Source organism: Sus scrofa, chromosome 3 (assembly GCF_054392235.1).
Source record: "Sus scrofa isolate SSC_HxYL_T2T_F1_AM1 chromosome 3, Sscrofa_HxYL_maternal_Yorkshire_Landrace_v2.0, whole genome shotgun sequence".
Taxonomy (NCBI): Eukaryota; Metazoa; Chordata; class Mammalia; order Artiodactyla; family Suidae; genus Sus; species Sus scrofa.
In genome coordinates, this window is record NC_139385.1 from 71,589,757 (window position 1) to 71,608,840 (window position 19,084).

At 47.8% G+C, this 19,084-nt stretch overlaps 1 protein-coding gene across 4 annotated transcripts in view; it reads right to left on the reverse strand.

The window, feature by feature from the left end:
- The window catches only part of TCF7L1 (transcription factor 7 like 1), a 180,611-nt gene that overhangs the window by 19,572 nt on the left and 141,955 nt on the right, over positions 1–19,084 (reverse strand). For all 4 annotated transcript variants that reach the window (XM_085018781.1, XM_085018780.1, XM_085018779.1 and 1 more), the window contains one exon: positions 1,162–1,245. In XM_085018781.1, the coding sequence (XP_084874907.1) occupies positions 1,162–1,245 (84 nt within the window). The remainder of the gene's footprint in view (positions 1–1,161; positions 1,246–19,084) is intronic.

Below are 19,084 nucleotides of genomic sequence, written 5' to 3' on the forward strand. Positions count from 1 at the left end.
CCTGAATGAGATGAAAAACTACGGGATTTGCCTAAAAACAACCCAGGGTGGTGGGGGTGTGGGTGAAGGGACCCGCTGAAAATTTCTGAAATAGAGTTTTAAAAGCATCATGTGGGAGTTCCCGTTGTGGCTCAGCGATAACGAACCTGAGTATCCATGAGAATGTGGGTTCGATCCATGGCCCTTCTCAGTGGATTAAGGATCCTGTGTTGCTATGAGCTGTGGCTTAGGCTGATAGCTGCAGCTCTGATTTGATCCCTAGCCTGGGAAACTCCATATGCCTCAGGTGGAGCCCTGAAAAAACAACAACAAAAAAATCATGTATTCCCAGGTCTCCTTGTCTGTAAAATGGACAAGTCATGCCAGCTGGGGTTCCTTCTAATGGCACCCTCTACGCCTCTGAGACCCATTCCAGAGGGGACAACACCAGTTAGCTTGTGGGGCACGTGAGCTCAAGAAAAGTCCAGGAAGGGGAATGCAGGGTCCCCAGAATATGGCCTATCCTCTCTTTGGTTCCTTGCAAGCCCTGAGGTGAGCCCCAAAAGACCCATGGCTCCTCCTCTCAGGACCCTCCAGACAAAGGACCCTTGACAAAAGGGCCTCTGCTGCTCTCAGGAGCTTTGTTTTGCACATGTTTTGTTTTGTTTTGTTTTTGGCAGTCACCAGGGCACATGGACGTTCCCTGGCCAGGGAATCTAACCTGTACCATAGCAGCGACAATGCTGTGTCACTGTCCCAAGCTACCGCAGTGACAATGCTGGATCCTTAACCTTCTGAGCCATCGGGGAACTCCCTGTTTGCACGTTTTAAGTCATTCTTTCCCAAAACATCCTGTATACAAAGGGCCTCTTCACCTGTTGCCTTGCAGCTACTAGGGGGAAGTAGAAGCTGCTGAGCGAGCTCCAGGGGGAGGGAAAGGCTGCGCAAGTGGAGGGGAGGCAGGTAAGACATGGTTCCCCGGCCAGGGGCAGGGCTGGCATTCCTGATCACCCAACATCCGAGCGGGGTGTACACAGGTGACAACCTAATTGCTGCACCCCTGACCGTTCAGCTCACATGAGACAACACTGCTGGAGCTTCAGGGCAGTGGAGGGGAGGCAGTGGCAGGGGACCAGGTCAGTGAGAGCATCCCTCCCACACTTTAAGGAGAAACAGACTTACCAAGTGTGCTGGGGATGGTGACCTGGTGTCCTTGACCGTGGCGCTGGTGGGGACATCGAGGAGGGGCCATTTCATCTGCAGGTACTGCACAAGGGACAGAAAACAACGCAGCCAGTGAGAGGAGGCCTCGGAAGCATCCCAAGTGAGCAGGGAGGCGCTGTGCAGGTGGCTCACGTGACCTGCACGCCCCTTATGTCAACAAACATCTAGAGGACCCTGGGTTCCCACGGGGTGGTCTTGCCCGTTCATTTCCATTTCTTACAGCATCACACACAATGCTAACGAGGAAACAGCCACTCCAGAATTATCTGGTGAATGAATGAATAAAAACCATCTGCCTGACACTCCCAGGATCATGGGTTATATCTGTCCGTATTCAAGGATGTGGATTTTTGTTACAGGGTTTTTCAATCTTGAAAAGTTATCTAGTACCCTACCCTCTGCCATGTATACTTGCAAAAACCCCAAACAGTAAATCCTCCTAAACACACATACACCTTACACTTCTTTTTTTTTTGCCATGCCCCTGGCATGCAGAAGTTCTTGGGCCAGGGATCAAACCAGGGCTATAGCAGCGACCTGAGTCACAGCAGTGACAACGCTGGTTCTTTAACCAGGGCCACCAGGGAACTCCACACATACTTTCTTCAAACAAAAAGCCTCTCCTCAAGCCCAGCATGGCAGTCTTGGGCAAGAGCCTGGAACAACATGGGTGGAGTAGCAGTGAAGGGGTCTTCAGTCTTCATGGGTTCAAGTTCTCACTCTGCCAGTGCTCGCTGTGTGATCCTGGATAAGTGTCTTAACAACCTTGAGTCTGTTTCTTCATCCATAAAGCAAGATGCTCCTCCCTGACTTTACAGGTTGTGAGAGGATCAGTGGCAGTGCTGGTACTGAGCACAGTGCTTTGCACGTGGAAGACGCTGGATAAATGGCAGCTGTTATTTTCATAAGCGAACCATTATTCTGCGCCAGCAGCAAAACACACATGTTGTCTTAGTGTCAACACTGATGTGGTGCTTGCAGGCAGCAGACCAGCGATGCAGCCTCTGTGCAGAATTCTCGAGGCTACTTTGAAAATTCAAGATCTAATAGGAAGCAGTGGCTCCAGGCAGAGTTTCACAGGGAGACAGAAAGAGGTCTTTGAATCATCCCTTGCTCTGGTCATTACATTTCAGGAGGAAAAAAAGTCATGATTTGGCCTTGATCTCTGAGCACAGAATCAGGAAAGGAGGATGGGCAGTGGCCCTTTGCTCTCCATCAACCCCCCCAAACTGACTGAGAGAACAGGCTTTCCAAAAGGGGTCCACAGGCAGGATAATGACCCAAGGACACTTCTGCCAGTGAGGGGCACAGAGAGCAGCAGGAGTGGGGGTGGGGCAAGGAGGCACGAACCTTGGGAGCAGAAGAGGGCCCCACAAATAAGGATAGTTCCAGGAGTTCCCTGGTGGCTCAGTGGGTTAAGGACCTAGCATTGTCATTGCTATGGCACCGGTTCGCTCCCTGGCCCGGGAACTTCTGCATGCTTCCAGCATGGCCAGACCAAAAAAAAAAAAAAACAAGACAAAAAAGATAGTTCCACTCTGGGCCCTCTGGCACCTGCCCTTCCCCCCTGTAACTGAGTGTCATCTATGTCCCTGTCCTCCACTGATCCCATCTGCTTCCTTCCTCCAGCATCCCCCCCCGGCCCCCCTGCCACCATCTATTTCCCTTCCCAGAGCCTACATTTCCTAGATGAACAAACTGCAATTTAAATGCCTTTGGCAAGTTAATAGCACTGGACAAACATTGGTATCATTAGTTAAAACTCATTTCCTCAGTGAATAACAACATTTGTGCCACACAGGCAGTTTTCTACACATAAACCATGGCAACCCTGCTATGACAAGTAGGGGTGACTGTTCCAATTTTCAGGGGGAGCTGACGGAGGTAAATTTGGGGTCAATGACTTGCCCACGTTATGAGGAGCTGGAGCTGTGGTCTCTTGACTGCAAATCCCACACGCTTCACCACAACATGAGTCATAAGACTTTTCATAACATCGTCTTCTTGAACATTTCACCGTCCCCCAGGGAGAACCACCAGTCTAGTGATGGAGGCTCGGGAACCCACTATATATTATGAGACACATGAGGGTCGATATGCCTTGATACTGGGGCAATCAAGGTACAAACATGTATATAAACACATTTACACAAGAATAATAAGGAGTTTTAGTAGCAAGTACTATTTATGACTGTCTATCGTGAGCTTGGCAGTTTACCTGCCTACCAAGACGTCCGGGCTTCTGGTGGGAGGAAACCACACTGGCCTCTTCTCCCCTTAGGGTCCATTCTTTCTTTTTTAGGGCCGCACCTGCAGCATATGGAAGTTCCTAGGCTAGGGGGTCTAATTGAAGCTGTAGCTGCTGGCCTACACCACAGTCACAGCCACAGCCACAGCCACGCCAGATCTGAGCCACGTCTGCAACCGACACCACAGCTCATGACAATGCCGGATCCTTAACCCACTGAGCAAGGCCAGAGATTGAACCTGAGTCCTCATGGATGCTAGACAGATTCATTTCTGCTGAGCCACAACGGGAACTCTTTTTTTAAAAAAAACCGAGACATAGTTGATTTACAATGTTGTGTTTCAGGTGTACAGCAAAGTGATTTAGTTATACATATGCATATGTATATTTATGCATATATATATTTTTCATTATAGGTTATTATAAGATATGGAATACAGTTCCCTGAGCTATAAGTAGGTCCTTGTGGTTTATCTATTTTATATAGAGTAGTGCTGATCGCCTAATTTCAAACTCCTCATTTATCCCTCCCCTTCCCCTTCCCCTTTGATAACTGTAAATTTATTTTCTATGTCAGTGAGTCTATTTCTTTTTTCTTTTTTTAAGATGTGAAGTTTTTTTCATTTTATTTTTTCTCCAATTTTGTTTTTGTCTTTTATTTAGGGCTGTGCCTACGGCACATAGAGGTTCCCAGGTGAGAGGCTGAATTAGAGCTGCAGCTGCTGGCCTACACCACAGCCACAGCAATGCAGGATCCAAGCCACATCTTCCACCTACACCACAGCTCATGGCAACACCGGATCCTCAACCCTCTGAGCGAGGCCAGGGATCAAACCCGAATCCTTATGGCTACTAGTTGGGTTAATTAACCACTGAGCCATGATAGGAACTCCATGGGAGTCTATTTCTGTTTCATAAATAAGCTCATCTGTATCATATTTTAGATTCACATATAAATGATATGATATTTGTCCTTCTCCATCTGATTTACTTAACCTCTAGGTCCATCCATGTTGCTACAAATGGCATGATTTCATTCTTTTTTTATGGCTGAGTAGTGTTCCATTGTGTATATGTACCACATCTTCTTGATTCATTCATCTATTGGTGGACATTTGGGCTGCTTCCATGTCTTGGCTATTGTAAATAGTGCTGCTGTGAACAGCGGTGTGTGTATATCTTTTTGAATTACAGCTTTCTTCAGATAGATTGATGGAGTGGGATACTGGACTGTATGGTGGTTCTAGATTTAGTTTTTTAAGGAACCTCCGATCTATTTTCCAAAGTGGCTGCACCAATTTACATTCCCACCAGTAGTGTAGTAAGGTTCCCTTTTCTTCACATAGGATCCACTCTCACTCACTAACTTTACCTGGAACTTGGAAGCTTGGAGGGCAGGTGAAAATCTTTAGCCCCATCCATCACTGAAGCCTGGCTCCTTACAGGATAATTCAGACAACTGTGGAGCGGTGGTTCTGGGAATAGCGAGCATCCTGTCCAGGATCCTTCCTGCTCCAGGCGATCACGGGTGTGTGTGTGTGTGTGTGTGTGTATGTGTGTTGAGAGAGGGCTGCATTCTGGAGGGTTGTTACTTCCCCCTTTCCACTTTTCTGCCTTTTTTAGGATTTTGAAACAAGTGCTGAGGGTGGGGTAGCAGAAGACAGGCATGGTGGAGCCGGGGCGGCTTAGTCACTCGCAGGATGTCTTTGGATTATAATTCAGAGGACAGGCGCAGTCTAAAGGGACAGCTGAGCTTCCCAGAACCACAACTTGGGGCAGAAGGAGCAGGCGACTCCCACTGTCACCCTCCCCAACCTTGTCCCCAGAAATCTGGAGGTGGCCATTCAGTTCTGAATTCCTAGGTCAGGCTCAGCCCCATGTTCAGTGGAAGGAGCACTCTCTTGGCTGTGATTCTCCCGTGAGGCCACCCCCACGGGGCTAATCACTCACCGATGGCGAGCATGTTCTTGGGGACTGAGAGATGTATGGCTGAGCCAGATGGTCTGCACCATGATGGCATAGAGGCAAATTAAAGGTGCTGGTTTCCCCAAGCCCAGCTAGGCTTCAACCAACTGGCCACAAACTGGCTCCTGACCAGTGTGTCATGGCCAAACTTCAGCACACAGGGAAGCTAGTCCAGCTACCTCCCTCCCCAGCGTTGCTGCAGAAGGCCTCAGCTGCAGCTTCGATTCCACTCCTGGCCTGGAAACTTCCCTATGCCGCAGGTGCTGCTGTAAAAGGAGTGAAAAAAGAAAGAAAAAAATCCAGATCCAAGTGGTGAGTGCTGTGAACCCTCAATTTACAAACACCACATAACATGCAGCTGTGTTTGATGACTCTCTGAGACAGGCCAAGCCATTCCCTAATCTTACTGAATCTGGGGAACTCTATTGGGGGGGGACTGGGGTTCCACGGAACACACTTGGGGAAGTTCTGCTATCGTGGTTCACAGTTGAGTGAGACTGCGGTTTAGAATCTGTCTTTCCCTTGTTCTATTCCTGTTGTTAATCGTTTTCACTGGGGCTGTTGTTGAATTCTCTCAGAATCTTGTGTGGTTTCTCTTATTTGACTCAGTCATGAGATGTATAGGTAGTCATAATTTTTCTTTTTTCTTTTTACAGCCACACCCTCGGCATATGGAGGTTCCCAGGCCGGGGGTCAAATCGGAGCTGCAGTTTCTGGCCTATACCACAGCCGCAGCAACGCCAGATCTGAGCCATATCTGTGACCTCTGCAGCAGCTGTGACAACGCTGCATCTTTAACCAACGGGGTAGGGCCAGGGATCAAACCTGCATCCTCATGGAGATTATGTTGGGTTCTTAACCTGCTGAGCCCCAGCAGGAACTCTGTCATAGATTTTCTTACACTGAAGCACCTTGCATTCCCCAGGTAAACCCTCTGTGACCACAGTGGTTTTGTTTGTTCCTGTATATATTGTGGAATGCTAACCATGAGTATTTTAAGATTTTTGTTTCTAACATTCCTAAGAGTGAACAAGTTCTTTCTGTTTTATTTTTGTGAAATCTTTATTGAAGGTTGCTATGGGTGCTATTTTGGCTTTGTTATTATTATTATTATTATTATTGGCCCCCCACCTGGGGTCGAACCCGAACCCTCACCAAGGCAGCGACAAGGTGAATCCTTAACTGCTAGGCCACCAGGGGACTCCTTGGCTCTCTGATATCTCAGAGGGTGCTGCTGCTGCTCTCTTCCTGAAAGTTCTGGGTTCCTTTCTGCATCTCGGGCCCCTCCCCAGGACCCTCCTGGCGGGGGATCCCTTGGCCAGGTGGGCTGTTTCTGCCGACTGAGGCCCAGCGAAGAGTTCCTGTGAAGGGTCTCTCGCTGGAGAGCCAGAGCTCTCTTCCTGCAGGGAGGTGGAGCCCTGGGCCCGCAGGATCCCGCTTAACTTAGAGACTGTGCAGCAGATTAATTGCAGCTGTGCCCTGGAATTTCCCCAACATACAAATCTTCATGATGTGAAACAGCTGGGAGGAAATCCCGGCATGCCCCGGACAGCGGCAGAACTGCCAATGAGCTACGGAGATTAACCCTCCGCCTCCCAGGAGGTAGGGAGGGCCCCTCCCCCAGCCCCCCCCCCGCCCCGCCCCGCGCCCCCGCGCGCCAGGCTCCGTCCTCACAGAAAGCCCTTTAAGCAGCGCCCAGGCAGGAGAGGAAGTAAAGCTTCACGTTACAGAATCGAGAGCCGTCTTTCCAGAGGGGGGCGCTCTACAGCCAGAAAACAAGGGGTCTCTGGGAGCTCCCCAGGGGAGAACACCCCACTCTGCAGACTCCTTTGCAGCTTCTCCTGGATGGGAGGGACAGGTCTGATGCAGAAAGAAAGGGCCCCTTTCTCTACCTTTCCTGCCCTGATGCTTTCGTGCTTCAGAGCAGAAAGTTATCAGTTGAGGTGACCAGTCTTTCCTGCCTCTCTGGTCCCTAATGGTGACACTAGAGATTTCTTTGGGACACCAGAACTGGGGCCCCTTTTATAGAGAAAAGGCCTCCCTCCCAGATCACAGGGTGCGCCAGCCTCTCAGGAGTGCGGGCTAGAAACCCAACCCCGAAGGCAGGAGGCCACCCACCCTCAGTGACAAGGATGTTGTACACAACTCCCTCCACTTCTTTTTATAGGTGATTTTTTTTTTAAACATCAAGAATCGTATTATAAATGAAAAAAATGTGAACCATCTCTCAGTTTTTCCTTACTTTTCATTCTGCCACATTTGGGGACGAAATCATGCAACAGTGTCCCAGACTCTATAAGAGTTTAGACTTCTAGGAGTTCCCGTCGTGGCTCAGCGGGTTATGAATCCAGGTATTATCCACAATGATTTGGGTTTGACCCCTGGCCTCGCTCAGTGGGTTAAGGATCCGGCATTGCCATGAGCTGTGGTATAGGTCGTAGATGTGGCTCAGATCGGGCATTGCTGTGGTTGTGGCCTGGGCCAGTGGCTACAGCTCGGATTCAACCCCTAGCCTGGGAACTTCTATATGCCGCCAGTGGGGCCCCAAAAAAATAAGGGAAAAAAAAAAAAGGAGTCTAGACTTCTAAAATCTCATCCCTGCTTAAAATCCTACCCTGGGTGGTTTTGGGTCAGAGGATACTCACCTATAATCTAGGGCCAACCTAACCTTCTGCTTCAATCCTCATTGTTCCCGTACCCCTACCAACACCAGCTGCCCTAAAATGCTGAATATACTTTGAATGTGTCATACAGAGGAACCAACTGGTTCCTGGCCTGGTGTATCACCTACTCATGGGAAACTCCATCTCCTTCTTCAAAACCTAGCACCAAGGTCACCTTCCCCGACAAGCCTTCTCCAGCTGCTCTCATGGCCAGTCATGCTCACCTCTGGGCCCCAGCCAAGCGAGCTTAGGGTTCCACTGTACTCAGCATGTTGCAAATTCGGTCTGTCCTTTGGACTATAAGCTCCTCAAGGGTCATGTCCACATCCCCCATTCCTCGTCCAGAAGCCAGGATCCATGATGTGTCCAGACCCTGTCCCACCTTGAGCTTGAGCATCTTATCAACCTCATAAGCCCCAGTTTCCACATCTGCAGCCCTGGGTCGTCCAGCCTCTTCCTGAACCCTTTCGAGACACAAGACGCACATAATGAAGCCCTTTTCACTCTGGAGTGATTGGTTCTCACTTCAGTTGGCTTTGTATTGCCAAGAATTTGTAAAGGCGGCCTGGAGGCTGTAATACCCAGCCCTGCCAGTTCCTGGAGGCCTATTTAAGGTCCTCCATCTTCTATCAAAATGGACATAAGTGGATCTAACTTTGAAAACATACCAATATTGAGCAACAAACTCATTAGTGAGGAGACAGAACAGCTTTCCCAAGTGGAAACAAACATTTAGTTTTCAGGAGTCACTGAAGGAGATGAAATCAAAGTATTAGAAGAACTGGTTCCCAAACACGATGGATTAGGCACAGTTTCAGGAGCAAAGTATAAAAAAAAACAAGGTTTACACTCTTATCCCTTATTTCCTTTTTAGAAAGATGAGTAGTTTCCGCATTTGCTTAATTTTGCAAATGGCACTAGCCCCCTAATATAATCACCTTCTTTATTTTGCTCAAGTACAGAAGGTTGGGTTCCTTCTTGAGGTTTTGTTGATAAGTGAGTTGTTACAAATAAATCCAATTAATAAATCCATAAAGCCCTAAAATAAGCAACTTTTCTTTTTTTGGCTGCCTGGCAGCATATGAATCCCTCGGCCAGGGATCGAATCCAAGCTGGAACGGTGTCACAGCAATGCTGGATCCTTAACCCACTTTGCCGGGCCAGTGATCAAACCCTGCATCCTGCTGCTGTAGAGACACTGTCAATCCCCTTGTGCCACAGTGGGAACTCCTTTTTTTCTTTTTTTTGGGGGGGCCTGCAGCACACAGAAGTTCCCAGACCAGGGATCAGACCTGCGCCACAGCAGTGACAACACTGGATCCTTAACTGCTAAACCACCAGGGAACTTCATAAGTGACTTTTCTTTTTTTCTTTCTTTTTTTGGCTTTCTAGGGCCACACCCATGGCATATGGAAATTCCCAGGCTAGGGGTCGAAGTGGAGCTACAGCTGCCAGTCTATACCACAGCCACAGCCACAACAACTCGGGATCTGAGCCAAGTCTGAAACTTACACCACAGTTCACAGCAACGCCAGATCCTTAACCCACTGAGTGAGGCCAGGGATCGAACCCACATCCTCATGGATAGTAGTCAGGTTCGTTACTGCTGAGCCACAATGGGAACTCCAAAAGTGACTTTTCAATTTAATACAACAGACACAATTTTTCTTGGAAAAGTTATTTAGAACCACATTGTGGTAGTGTTTTCAACTAATGAAGTTAATTTTTTCCTTTCTAGCATCCATCCCAGCAAATTAGTCAACAAACATTTTTGGAGCCTGTCCTCATACTGGCAGCAGAGGGGCTCCAAGAATATTCCAAGACTGAGAATAAACTTAAAAAAATAAGAGCGGGCTGTTTGGGTTTCAGTCTCCCCAAAAAACATCTTTTTCCTCCTCTTCTCCCCAATAATTCCTTTTCTTCCTGGATGGCTTCAAACTAATCTCTTCCCCTCCCAATTCGGAGAATCCTGCCATTTTGCCTTCAAGATTTGATGAAAGGTTTGCTTTTCTCGCTTTTTAGGGCCGCACCTGTGGCATGTGGAAGTTCCTGGGCTAGGGGTCAAATCAGAACTATAGCTGCCAGCCTACAACCCAGCCACAGCAACTGGGGATCCAAGCCACGTCTGAGACCTATACCGAAGCTTACAGCAACCTGATCCTTAAATCCCTGAGCAGGGCCAGGGATCAAACCCACATCTTCATGGATACTAGTTGGGTTTGTTACCACTGAGCTGCAACAGGAACTCCCTACATTAAGGTTTTTGAGAAGTTATTATCAAAGACCACTGCCCCCGCCTCCCCCGACCCCTGCCCTGCCCCAGCCCAGTCTACACTGCTACCAGCAATGCGAGAGAACTCATTCCCCCAAACCCTGTGTTCCCGCATGGTGTTATTAAATTTAACCATTTTTGCCCAACTGACAGGTGCAAGTCTAGCTCACAGTAGTTTTAATTTGCCTTTCTTTTATTGTGAGGCTGGGAATCATCACCCATACAGGTACTGATTGGGGGGACAGGAAAAAGGTGTGTGTGGTCAAAAGGAAGTGGCCTTACAATCTATGGAGGAGGAGCAGGAAAAGGGTGAGAGTGTGAGTGTGACATGTGCAGGTGCAGAGGCAGATTAGGGTAGGACATGAGGGAGGGGTCTCTGGGATTCCTCTAATTACAGAGGACTGAGCAACCTCTACTGCATTTGACCGATGCCAAAGGCACGGTCTGTGGGACATGTGTGGGTGCAAAGGTGGAGGGGGGCCCAGGATGCCGCTGCTGCTTCCACTTCCCCAGCCCTGCCCACCCATCTCTGTTACTGCGAGGCCAGTGAGGACCCGAGAAGGAAAACTAAGGCTATTGGCCTTGCATAGGCCAGAGGCTATATGGGCATCTCTGGGGAAACACAGTCCCTGCCCAGAAGCCCTCTCCCCTCCTGTCACCCATGGTTCCTTCCAGGTTCTTTGTGCCTTCTGCTGGATCAACTTTTATTGATCTGCACGAAGGTCTCAGACAAACTCTTTAGTGAGTTTAGCCAGACGGAATCCAGAAAATCACCAAAATATTTTCACTGGGTTTTAGCATTTTGAGCAATTTTCTTACTTCTTTGCGCTTTTCTTATTCATTTGAAATGTTTACAACAGCCGCCTGGTGTATTGTCGCAACAGTAAGCAAAGCTATTGAAGTGACAGCAACCCTAGATTAATCATTTTCCTTCCCCAAACCCATGCCTTCTGCTTCCCCACCTGGAAACCCTGAAATTCACCACCACGTTAATGTCTTTAGCTGCCTCCCCTACCTCCTATTGGCTACCTAGTTCCATGGATTCTAGGCATCTCTCTAGATTCTAAGGATTCAAGCCCTTTCTAATTCATGGCTGGGCCACGGCCGCATCTGGATCTGGTCTCCTGGCTTCTGTTCCATGTCTGCTCCAGACTGTCCAGGAGGCACCTGGGGGCAGCAACTGGGTTCAAAGGGAGTGGTGGTGGGGCTGCAGTCATCTGGTCTCAGAGGAACAAAATACTTGTTGTCCATATCAAAGTATGGGGTGGCAAGCAGAGATTAAGGGGCCCCAGCCCTCTTCCAGTGTCACCACCTCTGTGGTGCTCTGGTCTCTCCCCCTATCTATTCCTGCCCACCCTTCACTCACCCCCAGAAACAGCTTTCTAAAACATAAAACACTGCTGTTTTAAGCCAGCAGGTAGCTTCCCATTCTTACAGAACTGCTTACTTCGACTTACAAAGCTGACCAAGGCGGTGAACGCTATGCACAGAGCACTCCCTCATGTTTAATGGGCACCTCCTCTGATGGCAGCTGTTCATGTGCATGACATGTGCATGTTCATGTGCCATGGGGGAGATTTGGAAAAGGCATATCAATAACTAGAATATAAGTCAACAAATGAAAGGTTCAGAGAAGAGCAGGGTTGCAGCCAGCAGGAGTCCATGGAAAAACCAGAGACAGCATAGAAGAGGTGGCATCTGAGGCAGAATACACTTCTGTAGTCATTTACTGTTTTTGTTGTTTGTTTTCGTTTGTTTCCCTTTTTTGGCGGTGCCTGTGGCCTGCAGAAGTTCCTGGGCCAGGGACTGAACCTGAGCCACAGCACAGACTCAAGCCACAGAAGTGACAATGAGCCACAGCAACGACAATGTTGAACTGCTGGGCCACCCAGTAACTCAGTAACTCCTATAGTCATTTAGGTGTTTTTTTTTTTTTTTTTTTTTTCTTTTCTTTTTTCTTCAGGGCCACAACCGTGGCATATGGAGTTTCCCAGGCTAGGGATCGAATAGGAGCTGGAGCTGCTGGTCTATGCCATAACCACAGCAACGTCAGATCCGAGCCACATCTGTAGTCTACACCACAGCTCACAGCAACGCCAGATCCTTAACCCACCCGAGTGAGGCCAGGGATCAAACCAACATCCTCATGGTTCTTAACTCACTAAGCCACAATGGGAACTCCCTGTAGTCATTCACTTTTGACAGCGCTTTATATTAATTGCCTCATTTGATCTTACTGACCCCCAGAGATGGATAAAGGAGATATTATCACCCTTATTTTAAAGATGGGGAAACTGAGCCTGCTGGGAGCTCCTGGACTTACCCAAAGTCGTGAACTGGTTGAGTCCAGTTGATATGAGACTAGGGAGTTTTGGGCTTTGATGGTAGGACTCAAGGGTTTCAAGGCATGCCTTTTGTCTTCTAAAAGCTTCTTCTTGGGATCTTGGGACAGGTACTATGGGGCAGGAGTGTTGTCACACACCCCTTGTGGACCCATAGCAGACACTACTAACTGATCACAGCACTCTTCCAATCCGTGCTGGGTAAGACCTCAGAATCCTCAACCTAGTACACTGCTAATAGTTGGTTAAAACTGATTTGTGAGATGTAGTCTATTCTGATTGAAGCCTGAAGGGAGATGCAGATATTCTGGCTGACGCGAAGGAGGAGAGGTGAGATCAGGCCTTAGGAACATTTCCCTCCTGGCTGGCACGGTGAGGAGCGAAGCTCCTGGACAGAGGGCAAGGAGCCACAAAGACGGTGGCTGGATAGCAAACCCTGTCATGACCACAAAGCCCATTGACCAAAAGCAGCCCTGGGAATTCTGAAGTTTATGGGTTTTCCCTGTGGGAGGAGAAGCTGGAAGGCATCCCAGGTATTGAGGAGAAAGGAAGCAGGATCCGTGGATAATCAATGGGGAACAGGAAGCGCTTATCTCGGGGCCAGTAAAACACACAACACAAAAGAACAGCTAGGCGGCCCGGAGCTGCCTCCCAGTGCAGGGAGCTCCAAAAACCTCTCCAAAAGCCCACGCGGCCACTCCCGCAGACCCAGCAGCTGGCCAAAACCAACAACCCGTGGGCACCAGGAAGCGGGCAATGTCTGAGGAGGTCCCTGATAGGTGGGCAGTCCTGGGAGAGATCTCGGACCCTAATGGCAAGAAAGGATGCTGAGAATAAGGCCACACCAGCCCCCTCTATGTAGGGTCGTCACTCCTGATAAAAGAGCCCAAAGTCCCCGGATTCCTGCATTGCATCGAATCCTAGTGTGGGCAAACCTGTGTGCACAAGTGAGTGAGTTCCTCAGAAGGAACCCCAAAACGATCCTGCGTTCATGCAGAAGCAGGGGTGCACGAAATCCAGACGGGTGGTGGAAGGGCTAGGAAAGGAACGTTCATGGTGGTATATTGTACGTAGGTACTTACAGGCATCATCCGAGCACCAAAATCATCAGCCTCCTCCTCCTCACGTCTAGAAAGGGTGTTGCACCTCATTTCCAATTTGCATCTCAACTCTACTATTGTTAACCATTTAAACAATTCATTTGTTTACTGTTGTTTACTCCAACTGTTTACTATTGTTTACTATGTAAACTATTCATTTTAACAGGCATTAGCATATACCTATGTGTGTATGTATGTGTGTGTATATATGGAAAACTGGTTTCTTGGATACTCTTGAGTTCAGTGAAGTTCCACTTTTCAAAAGTAGACATAAAGTGAGTCAATCCAAAGGAAAAGATTAAAACCACAGGGGCTACGTGGCAAAGATTATGCAAATAAGGGAGGTGTGAGGAACACTGATATAGAATCACCTGTTGACGGCCGCCCAGAGGCTTAGCAAATTGTGGGTGGCACCCCTAGGAACTGGGTGAGGTCTGCACACAAACCCCAAAGTTAACATGTCCCACAAAACACCACTATTTCCTTCCCAAATGTTTGTCACCTAGATCCACCATCTTCTTGGGCACTCTGGGTCAAAACCTCAGAAATCTTTCCTTCCTCCCTGTTTGCTGGCTGAGTCCCATCCAGGGGCTGCTTCAATATTATTTTCTTTTTATAAAACAATTTTGAAAATTATTTATTTATTTATTTATTTTGCTTTTTAGGGCCACACCTGTGGCATATGGAGGTTCCCAGCCTAGGGATCTAATCAGAGCTACACCACAGCCACAGCAACGCAGGATCCGAGCTGTGTCTGTGACCTACACCACAGCTCATGGCAACGCCAGATCCTTAACCCACTGAGCAAGGCCAGGGATCGAACCCGCAACCTCATGGTTCTTCACTGGATTCATTTCCACTGTGCCTTGAAGGGAACGCCTTATTTTCCATGTCTATCACCCCTGACCTGGCCATGGCTTCCTAACCCCTCCTGGAAGTCACACGTACACACCCTGCTGTCCCCCTGACCTCCCTGCTCATAGCCAGGCTCAGAGATCCTTCATCATCCCTCCTGAAGCTTCTTGGGCCCGGGGAACCAACAATTATTTGTGACTCGAGTCCCCAGAGCCCTTGGCACAGCACACCATTTGAGAGGTGCTTGGTAGCTACTGCTGCATGTTTACTTTAGCAGAGATACAAATGATTCCACCTTCTAGCCATTGCTTCCAGCCAGTTCCAGGGGGAACCACATCCAAAGCTCAAAGGCAATCAGTGATCAGGCTCCTGGGGTTGTCACCTGAAACCCTACTCCTGCTGGCCTAGAGCAAGGGCACTGATAACCACAGATTCCTGGGAAGGCAATGGATCGTCCATCCACTGCCAATGGGTGGTCTACCATCAAAGAAAGTCTCCATTGACTTAATACAGTAAGATTGAGCAAAACAAACAAACATTCACTCATACCATATCTGCTTCCAACTATTTTAACATTTTTCCCTTATAGTTTATATATCGACTACAAAAAATAAGCCAGTATATCTTAGTCCTTCTATAGGGTGTGTGTGTGTGTGTGTGTGTGTGTGTGGTGGGGAGGGGTTAACACCAGATTTGTGCTGCTCGGTGCTGCTGTGGAATACAGCATATCTGAAATCCATATTTTATCTGATATAACCATTCAGGTAAGCAGATACGTAGGTGCAAAAGCCAAGGACAGCAGATCAGTCTACATAGAAGAGTAAACAGATGTCTTCAAAGATAACATTTACTGATCAGTTACCCTGGACCAGCACTGTCCAGGGTATATATTTCAACATATTATTTCATTTATCCCTCATAGCTTTATAACTGGATGCTATTATTTTTATCCCCATTTAACAGAGGAAAAGAACAGAGAGTTTAAGTAACTTGTCCAAGCCCTACTCATCCCAAAGGCCGCACTCTTAATCCTTTCATTATTCTAATGTTGGAAGAGAAATAAACCACACCACTTCTCCAGCCTAGCCTGGTGTTTCTCAGGTAAAGGCACTCAGGCCACTGGCAGAGCTGGGATTAGAACAACCAGGCATCCTGGCCTCCAGTTGCAGAAGAGCTAGCATGGATCAGGTTATTTGTTTCAACCAACATAAACCTACAGGGGAAAATAAAAAATAACTGGAAGGGAATGAAATATTACTCTAAGCAAATCAATATTATGAATGCCAATGAGCAGAAGTCATATAACACACAACAAAGGAATAATTGTTCTGTGCAAGATTTTGTTCTGGAGACTCCAGAAAACCTCCAGAGTGGGGCCATAGCTCCACACTGCCCCCTGGTGGTTCCCGTGTGCACACCAGGAGCAGGCCAGGCCCATGACCAGCCTGAACAAAAGCTATGGAAGGGATGGTTGCCAGAAAGACTGAAAACCACATCAGGGAAAGGCCGCAGAATTCCCAGAGGCAGCGACCTCATGGGTCAGACAGTCAAGACCCTTGGGGCTGGGTACTTACCCAAACCGTTAAAGGAAATCTCTGAGCTCCACTTCTATTTGTAAGCAGACTTTGAGATAAAGAAGTTACGCACTCAGTAATGAGTTAAATACTTTTCAGTCTGTCAAGTTGGCTAAGCCCTTCCCCCTCTTTAATTACCAAGGGCACTTTTTCATAGGCTGTCGGTGGGAAAGTAAATTAGTAAAGCTTTCTTGTGCAATTTGGAGGTAGGTATCTATTCTTCCAAAGGCTTGCTACCCATAGGAATGTATCCTAAGGAAATAATTAAGGATGTGAGAAAATATAGCTGAAAGAATACTCACTGAAAAGCTGTTTATAATAAATGAAAGGTATTAAGTAACTTATGCTACAAATATGATATCTGAATTTATGAAATAGATGACTATTTAGGGTTGTGAAAAAGTGTATATAGTGCTGAAAATGAAAAAGCAGGATACGAAAACATATATAATATCCCACTTTGGGGAAAAAAGTCTTTATATATGTCTTGAAGAGAGGTATGGAAGAATAGGGCCACACCTGCAGCACATGGAAGTTCCCAGGCTAGGAGTTGAATGGGAACTGCAGCTGCCGTTCTTACACCACAGCCACAGCAACACGGGATCTGAGCACATCTGTGACCTACACGACAGCTCACAGCACACCAGATCCTTAACCCACTGAGCAAGGCTATGGATCAAACCCACATCCTCATGGATGCTAGTGGGTTTGTAACCCCCTGAGCCACAATGGGAACTTCTGAGAATCACTTTTTACTTAGAAGGGGTTTTTTGGGCTACACCTGCAGCATGCAGAAGTTCCCAGACCAGGGATCAAATCCACACCACAGTTGTTACTGGAGCCACCACAGTGATAGCATGGATCCTTAACCTCCTGAGTACGAGGAACTCCTAATTAATTTTACCTTTTTTTTTTTCTTTTTTTCCTTTTTAGGGCCTTGTCTGCAATACATGGAATTTCCTAGGCTAGGGGTCGAATTGGGGCTGCAGCTGCCAGCCTACACCACAGCCACAGCAACATGGGCTCTGAGCCACATATGCAGCCTATGGCACAGCTTGTGGCAATGCTGGATCCCTAACACACTAAGTGAAGCCAGGGATCAAACCTGCATCCTCATGGAGACTATGTTGGGTTCTTAACCCGTTGAGTCACAAGGGAAACTCCTAATTAATTTTAAAGACTGATAAAAGTGGTCAGGAAAAAAAAAAAAAAGTCAAATCTATATTCAAATCTCTAGTCTCTCTTTTCTGAATTTCTCTTTTTTTTTTTTGGTCTTTTCTAGGGCCCCACCCACAGCATATGGAGGTTCCCAGGCTAGGTGTCTAATCGGAGTTGTAGCTGCCAGCCTACACCACAGCCACAGCAACGCAGGATTCAAGCCGCATCTTCAACCTACACCACACCTCACAGCAACGTTGGATCCTTAACCCATTAAGTGAGGCCAGGGATCGAACCTGCAACCTCATGGTTCCTAGTTGGATTCGTTTCCACTGTGCCACAATAGGAACTCCCCCCCCCTTTTTTTTTTAAAAAAAAAAAGCTCCCCCAGGTGATGCCACACAGTGAGCTCAGAGTTTCCCCCAGGTGTTAACAACCGCTTTTCCCGCTAATAACTTTCCGTGGATTCCACCCATTGGGCTTCTTGTTCAATGACGACCTCTGTGGTCCTGTCCCTTATACACTCTTCTTATTCCCCAGAGGAAGGCATCCATCCACTTACCCTTTAAACATTTTTTTAAGTTCTCCTTGCTCTTATGCCACGTGCCACGCGCCACGTCTCACCTCTGCCTAAATCCTTACCCAAAACACTATGACAATGAATTATACAGAGAAGGCTTGAAGAGGAAGTGTTTGGTAAATATGGAGACTCCGAAACCTGTTTCAGCATCCTTGGCAGGGCCTCACAAATGGACCATCGCAACCAGTATTCCTGGAACATTCCTACTGGCGTTAGCTCAAGACATGCCTTATTTCTGGGCTGGGAGAGGGGCTGCAGTGCATTCCTTGACTTCTCTAACCAAATCCAGGGCTCGGTCCCTAAGGAATTTCAAGCATCTGGGCTAGGCTGGCTGGGCTGGGGAAGGGGGATACGTTTCAGAGCACAGAAGCCCTAAAAACATTTCTCGAATCTCATGTCATTTCTCAAGTGATCTGGGGGTGCCTCAACCCTAGGCATAGCTGGTGTGTGAGGCTGGAAATCGAAGAGGAAGAAATTAATGACCCATTCAAACCATGATTTTGAGCTGAATTCAGCATGTACTTGAGTATGTACCCTTGACCTCAAAGAACTGATAAGAAGTGCGGGGCATTTAAGAATGTAACAGAAAGGAGTTTCTGTTGTGGCTCAGCAGTAACGAGCCTGACTAGTATGTATGAGGATGCGGGTTCAATCCTTGGCCTTGCTCAGTGGGTTAAGGATCCAGCATTGCAGTGAGCTGTGGTGTAGGTCGCAGGCGCAGCTTGGATCCCATGTTGCTGTGGCTGTGGCATAGACTGGCAGCTGCAGCTCCAATTTGACCCCTAGCCTAGGAACTTCCATATGCCGCAGGTGCAGTCCTAAAAAAAACGAAAAGAAAAAGAAAGAAAGAGGAAGGAAGGAAGGAAGAAACAAAAGGAAAAAAAAAGAATGTAACATAGAAGGAGTTATGACAGAACTTAACTTTAACGAGCAGCTGTTTGGGGAATGGGACTGGGAGGTGATCTGGCCTCATTCAGTGCCTCTGATGACCCTGAGTTTCCACACGTCTGCCACTTCCTTCCTGAGGCCCTGGTTCCCATCCACTGGCTCTGAAAGGTGATCACTGAATTGAGTGACAACTTCATCTCCTAGTCCCAGGATCTGTGACACACACAAAGCTAGAG